Source organism: Eretmochelys imbricata, chromosome 2 (assembly GCF_965152235.1).
Source record: "Eretmochelys imbricata isolate rEreImb1 chromosome 2, rEreImb1.hap1, whole genome shotgun sequence".
Classification (NCBI taxonomy): Eukaryota; Metazoa; Chordata; order Testudines; family Cheloniidae; genus Eretmochelys; species Eretmochelys imbricata.
Genome location: NC_135573.1, coordinates 263,480,944 through 263,490,100, shown reverse-complemented (window position 1 = coordinate 263,490,100; position 9,157 = coordinate 263,480,944). Strand labels below are relative to the sequence as shown.

Sequence of the window (9,157 nt, the reverse complement as noted above, 5' to 3'; positions counted from 1 at the left end):
TGAAATCTCTGATGCTTGTTGAAGTCTTGCAAGGAGGCAGCTTGGCCCATTGACAAGGACAGTGGTCTGAGAATTTGTGTTTGGGGGAGGGAAACTGGGCTTTGTTCCCAGCTCTGCCACTGACCTTGCTGTGTGACCTTGGGCAAGTCACTTCACCTCTCTGTGCCTCTAGTTGCCCTCCCAACTTTCTCTCTTTAGATTGCTCTTTTGGGCTGGGAGCGTCTCTCTCTGTGTGTGCAGTGCCAAGCACCAGGAGGGCCCAATTTGGGGGCCCGGAGCCCTGCTGTGAGACGAGTTGTAGGGTTCTTTACAGTGAACGGCTTTAACTCTGTTTGCAACTAGAACATGTGCACCACTGAAGCGGCGGAGACGCTCCTACGAACAGAAGAAACCTTCTCTGCATGTCTAGCGCGTATCAACACCATCGTTCTCAAGCCCTTGCTCCAGGCAGGTAAGCCCACAGAGGAGAATGTAGCCATCTGCTCATGAAGCTCTGCTTCCCGGCATCTGATCGATGCAGTCCTTAGGCTTCAGTGGTAACCGGTGTCATCTGGCACAGAGCTGACTGAGGCAGGTGTATTGGAAGGTGTTCTAACCTGGGGAAATGGAATCTAAACCCAGTTCAGCTTAATCAGAGCTCTAAGGCTACGTCTACACTACACAGTACCAGAAGTGGTGTGTAGCGATGTGTAGCCACGCGCTGCAGTGAAAAACAAGCTGCGTCCACACTGTGATATGTAGATACATGTGTCAGTGAAAAGCTCCGGTGAGGGAGGCAGCAGGGAAAGGCACCTTTCCTCGCAGAGGGGGAAGGGCACCAGCAGCTGGGAGATGGCAGAACATTACATGGCAAAAATAGCAATGTAAACGGGGAAGGCAAGGCTTGGGTGAGTAGGAAGTTGTGTAGGGTCTGTATTCAGGGGCATAACCACACCCTTCAGGTGTGTCTTTGCTTTACTTGCCTAAGCTTTGCCTTGTGGTCTACATTGCTACTTAAACCCATGCAAAGGGTGCTGCCCTAGTACATACTCCACAAGGTTGCATGTGACCTCTGGTCCAAGACATAGGCTTGGATCATTGAGGGCTGTTTCCTTGCTCTTACTGGAGTAAATCCAGATTCCCACTCGTGTGAGAATAGAGTCACACCCATAGAAGATCTAAACTGGTGATACTTTCCATTCAGGTCCTTGGTGTTGAAAACCACACCCCCAATCTTGCATCCACTTGTAAGTTTGTTTCAGCACAGAGGAGTGAAGTTCTAACTGTTCTCACTTCCTTGCTTAGTCCCCTAAACCGCTGTGCCCCTTCTGCCTTATCATCTTGATAGGGATGACCACCTAGCTCTGCGCAAATAGTACGTATACAGCCAGATTCTCAGCTGGGGTATATTAGTGTCACTTCAAACACCAATACACACAAGCTGAGGATGTGATCCACACAACTTCTTAAGGTAGAGGGTGCCGACACATGCTAGCCATCAGCTCTTCTCTCTGGAGAATCTCAGCTGCCCTGTTCGTGTGTCTCCCAGGAGATGACTTGGGCCTCATCACCAAGTCCTGCCTTGAGTGCAGGAGACTGGACTAGAAGACCTCTCAAGGTCCCTGCCAGTCCAATGCGTCTATCGTTCTATGACTTCGTAGTATCCTCTCTTCTTGGTCTCTTTCAAAGAGCCTTCTGAGCAAAAAGGAAAGGATAATTTGAAATTATTGCTGCTTTTGAACGACCGCTTCCACGCTCTCTGGGACCTGACAGAGGAAAACCACCGGACGCTGAAACAGAAGTTCAGCATCTCCGAGTCGCTCTGCCTCCAAGACCTCCACATCCTGTGGAAGGGAGACCTGTTTCTCAGTATCTACATCCAGTAAGTACAAAGACACTATTATGTCAATTACTGAAGCAAACCTATAGACTAGAGGATCAGGATGAAATCTTTGTCTATCTCAGCAGTTCTCAAGCTGTGGGTCGGGACCCCCAAGTGGGTCATGAGCCCATTTGAATGGGATCGCCAGGGCTGACTTAGACTTGCTCGGGCTTGGGGCTGAAGCCAAAGCCCGAGGGCTTCAGCCCTGGGTAGTGGAGCTCAGGTTACAGGCCCCCTGCCTGGGGCTGAAGCCCTTAGGCTTCAGTTTTGGCCCCCTCGCCTGGAGCATTGGGGCTTGGGCTTTGGCCTCTCCACCTGGGATAGTGGGGCTCGGGTGGGCTCAAGCTTCAGTCCCCCCTTCTGGGGGCATATAGTAATTTGTGTTGTCAAAGGGGGTCATGGTGCAATGAAGTTTGAGAACCCCTGGTATTTAGTTGGTATTCTTTCTCTAGCTGTGGCTGTGATTTTCCTCTAAAGAGGTTTAAGATGAACACTTGCCTTCTGGTGCACACTGATATTTAGAAGCTTTAAAAGGGTGGAGGGTGGGAATATATGCCATGACTGAGTTATATACAAACAGAGTTCGTGTTGTGATCAGGATGAGAGGACTTGTGTCTAGATCGGGGTGGGGTGCAGGGCTGCAAGCAGACCTCACTGGGACACGGAGTGGAAAAAGTAACACGTCACAGTCATTAGAATCTATTAAAGCCCAACCGCCGAGGAGATTGCTCCTATGCATAAGTGTTTTCAGGATTGGGCTCTGGTGTGCTATAAATACCATTAAAATCTGGGCTGACCGGCAGATTATCATTGCACCGCCGTTCGTTAGAAACGCAATCATCCCAAACTCAGGATTCTGGATATCATGCCATGCTCCCTGTATAGGCTGGGCTCCGCGTGGGTGTCGGGGGCCCGTGCTAGCAGATCGGATTGCTTATGCATCCTGGTCCCAATCCTGCAATGTCCCATGCTTAGCATGCAGGGTGATCTGATTCTGCGGGCACACGCTGGTGCCTTAATGGTGGGAGAGAGCTTCGGTAAGAATGTATCTGTCTCCTTCTCATGCTTCTGGGGAGCAGCACCGTGTGGGTGGTGAGGCAGGGGGATAGATTTTACAGATGCTAGAACAACCCGCCTGCAGCAGAACACCTGGTGGTTTTAAGTAATTAGACAAAATGGAGCTGAACACATGCTGACAGTGTGGCTGTCTGCTTCTAGTGGCGAGACCATGTATACTGGGTTTAGTCTAGCAGACCTGGTTCTGTGCCTCAATAGAAGCCCATAGGTTTCGATCACAGGCCTTGGATTCAGTCCCTGCAGACTAACTCTCCAGGGCGGTTGTTGCCTGAGTAAAGTCGATCTTAAGGTACTTTCCTGGTAATCAGTCTAGTGGAGAATGTTCCCCATTAATAATCCCCCAAGGGAAGTTTATAAAGGGCATTGGAGAGCATACTGTAGGGGACATATATGGAGGGAATAGTCTGTGGGCTTAGTCTCCATCTCTGACACCCTGGGCAAAAAGGCAACAGACACGATGGGCTTCCAAACGAGCCACAAGATTCTCCCAGTGCCTCTTCAACCTGGTTGCTACTACTTGACCCAAGCTCGGCCTCTCTTTCTCTTTCCCTACAGGTACTTTGTCACCTTTGCAAACTGTGTTGTAGTCCAGGGCTTTGACCAGGCGGCAAAGAATAAAAGGTTAGTGGCTTCAGACCCTCCAGCCTCCTGTTCAGCCTGAGGGAATAATCCTGCCTGCATGAGGGAAAGCTAAAGGAGTGAGACTTCAAGCAGGTCCTAGAGTCCCCTGGCTTATGGGCGCTGGCCCTGCTACAATGATATACTGGCCAGAAAATGCCTCATTGCTACAGTAATCCAGCCAGTGTGTTAATGGGACGACACTGAGTAATCTCTTCTTCATGGCTGTGGCCTCCACCTACAATGAAGGCTGCTCCCAGCTTCAGTGGAGGCCACGATGCCAGGTTGCACCCTAACCACTAGGCTAAACATTATATGGGGAGGTACCACCACCTCCTCCACTGACTTTGAATTTGGCCCTTTAAAAAGGCCAGGAAACACATGCTTTGGGTCAAACCACTTTTTAAATAAGTGGTTTGACCCAAAGCATGTGTTTCCTGGCCTTTTTAAAGGGCCAGATTCAAACGCTTTGGGTCAAACCACTTATTTAAATCAAGCATGTGTGTTGGGTGGAACTGCTGCTGAAATGTCTCAACTTTTGAATTTGAACCCAAACCCCGCTTGGAAGTGCTGGCGAACCGAAAAATCCGTGATTTGCTCAGCCCTATTAGCGACAGAACGGAGTGTTTAGATCCTCAGCAGGAAGGAGAGCAAAAAGGCTATGCTGCTTAATGTGTCACAGCATGTAAACCGAAGAGGGCAGCTGCTTTTTAAGGTATGTCCACACTGAAGTCATGAGGGGTGATGGCAGCATGTGTACACCTAGCTGACCTAGCTCGAGTCCTAATGGCCATGAAGCTGCAGTTGCATGCACTGTAGTGTGGGCTGTACAAGTCTTCCTGGAACCTTGGAACTGCCCCCAGGGCTAACCTGTGCTGAAACGTACTCCCACAGCTTCACTGCTCCAGTACCCAAGCTATCTGAGCTGCAATTGCACACTGACTTCAGGCTAGGTAGTCTCCTAGAGCCAGAGCTGCTGCTCCTCTCTTCCACTATCTTGATGGATTCTGAGATGGTCCTTAGCTCAAAATCAGGAGGGATCCCCTGTGATTTGCTCTCCCAGCTCCTTCCAGCAGATCTTGCTGGGAAACAATGAGGGGAGAGAGCCTCTGAGGTAAAGAGAGGCAAGCAATGAAAAGGTCAAAGACCTCGGTATCCAGCAGAAGCTCCATTTCGGGTCCACTGAATCACATCTTGTGCAATTTTTCAGGTGCGTCGTGGACACCGACCATGCAAACTGCCATTTGAATAGAAAATTCAAAAGCCTGCTCATAATTAGGCACGAGTAACTGCGGCAGAATTGCAAAATCGCTCAGGTAGAGAGCAGATAAAATCAGAACTGCTGGAGGATTTGTCCTGTTAGAAGTGTTCAGAGACTTATTTAACTTCCAGTCAGAACTGGAAGGCCTGGAAATTTGCACATACTATACACAATGTTTTCTCTGCTATTTGAAAGATTTTTGTAGACTTGCCAAGGACAATAGCAGAGCTGCCGGCTGTGCTGTCAACTTGCTCCTTCCAGATCAGTGGCTTTCAACCTGTGGTCTGCGGACCCTGGGGGTCTGCAGACTGCCTAAGATTTCCAAAGGGGTCAACACCTCCATTTAAAATTTTTAGGGGTTCTCAAATGAAAAGAGTTGAAAACCACTGGCCTAGATGCTGCAAAAGTAACTTCCCCCTTCCCTTAATTCCTGATCAGTTTCACTCGGTGAGTTATGACGTGTAACAGATCTATAGTCAAATGACTGCATTTCAACGCTGTACGGTTTTGGTTGGCAGCCAGCATATAATGGTGCTAATCAAAAATATAAAGATAGAGTTGGGGGTGAGGGCTGTGTGCATTAGCGGTAGGGGAACCTTACATGGTTAAGGTAAATATTCAAACTTTGTGGTTTTCATTCGAATTTGGGTCTGTTAAACGGGGCCAGGAACTTCATTACAGTAGCTTTTCTTGCACTATGTTTATTGCCGGTCCGTACCATAATGAGTCCTGTGGAAAAGGATATTGAAAAGACAAGCGAGCTGCACTTCAGTAGTTTGGGGCTTTTATCTGAATCAGTCCACTAGTGTATTTGTGCCTAGTGTGTAGCACCGTCAGCGTGACTATAACTCCATACTCCTTATATGTACTTTACAAAAAGAGTAAGTGATTTTTGCCCAAGGTCACATAGCAGGCCAGCGGCAGGTGTGGAATAGAGCTCTGGCATACAGTCTCCCAGTCCAGTGACTGCCATACTAGGCTACACTTCTGCATGCTTGCTGTGTGCACTACATTGGCCATAGTTACCGACATCCCTGCTTGGGAGTCACCTGTGCCCTGTCAGCAGAGTTGCTGGGTAGCATGGGTGTGACTGAATGTTTGTTTGGCTGAGCAGGTGGGTGGTAGTGAAAGGCTGCCTCATTAAGAGAAGCAGGTTAGACACGACTAAGTGTGGGGGACGCATGCCTGGCAATGAACTGGTGTCTTGTTGACTGGAAACTTTGCAGTGAATTCTGGAAGACGCACAAGACAGCGCTGAAGCAATTCCTTGCAGACTTCACCTCTGAGACATCCATACCAGTGGCCCTGCATACAGTACTCCATAAACCTCTCCGGGATCATGTGCAGCAATATGCCCTCATCCTTACCAGGCTCAGCGAGGCCATTGGCAAGGTAAGCGACTATCCATACTGGTATTCGACAACCAGTCTCGGTATTTCATACACAGAGCTCTGGAGTATTGGGATACTGTAACCACCATATGCTGTAAGGAAAATGTATTTAACAGGATGGTAGGGAGCTGTGTTGGTGAAGATTCCTTCATCTAAGGTCCTAAAACACTTTACTGTACAATCATTAGGCATTGCCTAAACTTTCTCCCAGCTCTAGTTACAAATAGTTTGCAAAAAATGTGCTTTTGGTCTACCTGAAAGTGTTGAGTTTGCCAAATGGTTTAAACTGAACCAAAAAAATTAAAACGTTTTGGAAATGTCCAGATGAAATACTTGTTTTGACCTGACTCGAAGTTATTTTGACTTTCTGATGCACCAAAAATCTCAATTTGATTTTTGGTTTGACCTGACATGAAATTTATGTTTTTTGTTTTTTGTTGGGTTTTTTTTTTTGGAATTGCCAATGTATAGAAAAATCCACTATTTGCCCAACTTAAATAGCAACATAACGCAGGCCACTCATAATACAGCCAGGCATACAGAAGTAACTGGCCCAAGTTCACCCAGTAAGCAGAGGTGGCAGAACTGGGAATAGATCCCAGAGGCTTGATGCTGTAATTTGCTTTAACCAGTAGACAATACTGCCTGCCAATAGAATGACCGATTCGAAGGTCAAAAGGGATGGTAGTGATCACCTAGTCTGACCTCTTGTATAACACAGGCCAGAGAACTCCCCCAAAATAATTTCTAGAGTAGAGCTTTTAATAATCAGCAGTTCACAAGCTAGTAATAAGGGTCAGCTCAATGAATTCAGAGGTGCCAAGGCTGTCCTACAGCGGTAATGTAGTAAGAGATGGAGATCTAGTACAAAGTTCTAGCTGAAACGTTCCTAACGGCGCATTCTCTTGTTGACAGAGCCGTGACAGAGAACTCGTCACCAGTGCGGCCAAGCAATATGCCAAGCTGCAGTCTTTCATCAGCCAGGTCCTGGATGAAGCCTGCCTGACCAAAGCCCTGTGGAAGTCCTTGGGGCACAAACTCACGGTGAGTCAGAAACAGCATCTCGGTGGCCCTCCAGTCTGTGGTCCTTCATGGTCATGCTGATGGTTCGGGACAAGAGATTCCAGAGCATGCATTGAACTGGGAACTAGACAGGCCCTCATGAAGGGAGTCCTTTATTGCACCCGCTTTACCAAAGGGGTGGCCATTCTAATACCTTCCCCGTGGTTCTGGAGAGCCATACGGTAGGCCCCAGGTCTTGTATTCTCAGGTTAGATTCCATAATGGGTTCATTCACGGAGGCTGTTCAACATCCCCTTCACCAAAGAAGGGTGACCCCCAAAATATTCAGCTGTCAGTTTGGCTTAATTGACTAGCAAAATCTCCAAACCCGCCTCAAATGGTACAAAACCCCCATTCCTGCCTCAGACCTCCACACAACTGCCCCGATCAGATCCCCAAATGCTCCCTTTTCAGTCTGTACAAATCCCCACCGCCCTTCCGTCCCAGGAGGCCTGTGTTCTGCCTATCTGGGGGTGGCACTCCAACCTCTGAGCAGGAGCCCTGCTGCCTGCTATTCCTTCAGCATCCTTTCTCCTTAAAAGGTGCAAGTAATAGCGGCCAAGCTCCTGCTGGTGTCTTGAAGCCTACAAAATATACATGGCCTCCCTAATCCTCTACCTGGGGGTGACCAACCATCCTGCTCCCCTACCCTGGGACTTGCAGGGGTCTGTCTCATGTTCCTTTACCTGGGAGCAGCAGCAGGCTCTGGCTGTAACTCCTCTTCCATGGCACTTCCAGCAAGTGCTTGTCCCCACCAGAAGTGAGAGAACGTTTATCCAAAGACCTCAACTGCAGTGTCTTCAGTTTTTTGTTCCAAAACTAGGCAAGAGTTCAGGAGGCTTCCTATGTTATCTGCTTCCTTCCACCCCTCTCTTCCTGGGGAGGCAAAGTTAGTATTGCTCCCACGTTTTAGTCTTCTCTAGGGCTGTGTGACTGGTTCAGACGTGACTATAAGCTTGCTTGAACCAGGTCCCGTTCAAGCGTATGGAACCCAAATGTTCTTGGGGACAAAGACTGATGTAGACTCAATGAAGACTTATCTAGGTCTCCTGCTTCCAGGGTGCACCCTTGGAGGTTTCCAAGGGTTCTCCATCACTGGAAACCTTGCATGGTTGAAGCTCTAGTTTGAGGAAACTCTTCTGTTTGGCTGTTTCTGCCCCCATAGCTCTCTAACATTGGCAGTCAGCAAGTCTCTCTGAGGTGATCAGAGTGAGATGCCCTGTACCTAGTCCTATAGATGCTTCTCTTTGCGAGTCCATGAGCTCTTTCTCTGTCACATACTTTCTTGGTTCCCTTGGCAGGACTTGCTCTGTGTTCCTGAGCGCAGGCTGCTGGAAGACAGCAAAAACCTTCCTGTCTTTGCCAGCGTGGGCCGAACCGACCGGGTTCTGCTCTTTGATGACATCCTAGTGCTGATTCAGGTGAGTCGGCCCTGGGAGAAGGATAAAGAGCTAACATAGTCATCGTGAAAGGCTCAATGCTGCTAAAAGTGACACCACTTCAGTTCAGATACCATAGCGGAGTCTGGCTGTAGTTTGAAATGCTCCAGCTCAGATCCATGTATGTTTTGATTCTCAATGGAGATCAAGAAAGCTGGGTGGGGTGGGAGAAGAACACCACTAGCATAATTTTCTTGTGCCATCATAACAAACTCATGCTACTTAATGTCCATGGTTGGAAGTGTACTTGGCTCTTTTTTTCCATGAGAAAGACTTGAACTGAAGAGATTAGTCTATAAAGCCTCAATCTGCCAATACTTACGCACGTTGTTACATGCTTGCAGGGCTGAATAGACTCGGGATGGGAAGAAGGGGTTCAAAATAAAAGCAAAGTCTTTGGAAAATTTTAAGTAATAAAGCATGGAACAACTTTTGAGCCAGAATTATT

The 9,157-nt window shown here is 48.2% G+C and overlaps 1 protein-coding gene across 1 annotated transcript in view; it reads left to right on the top strand.

Moving 5' to 3' along the window:
- The first annotated feature begins 342 nt into the window (after window positions 1–342).
- The window catches only part of ALS2CL (ALS2 C-terminal like), a 36,890-nt gene continuing 28,075 nt past the window's right edge, over window positions 343–9,157 (top strand). Inside the window, exons 1-6 of the mRNA XM_077808470.1 lie at window positions 343–451; window positions 1,669–1,861; window positions 3,494–3,559; window positions 6,044–6,209; window positions 7,124–7,252; window positions 8,572–8,691. Coding sequence (XP_077664596.1) covers window positions 346–451; window positions 1,669–1,861; window positions 3,494–3,559; window positions 6,044–6,209; window positions 7,124–7,252; window positions 8,572–8,691 — 780 coding nt within the window. The 5' untranslated portion in view covers window positions 343–345. The remainder of the gene's footprint in view (window positions 452–1,668; window positions 1,862–3,493; window positions 3,560–6,043; window positions 6,210–7,123; window positions 7,253–8,571; window positions 8,692–9,157) is intronic.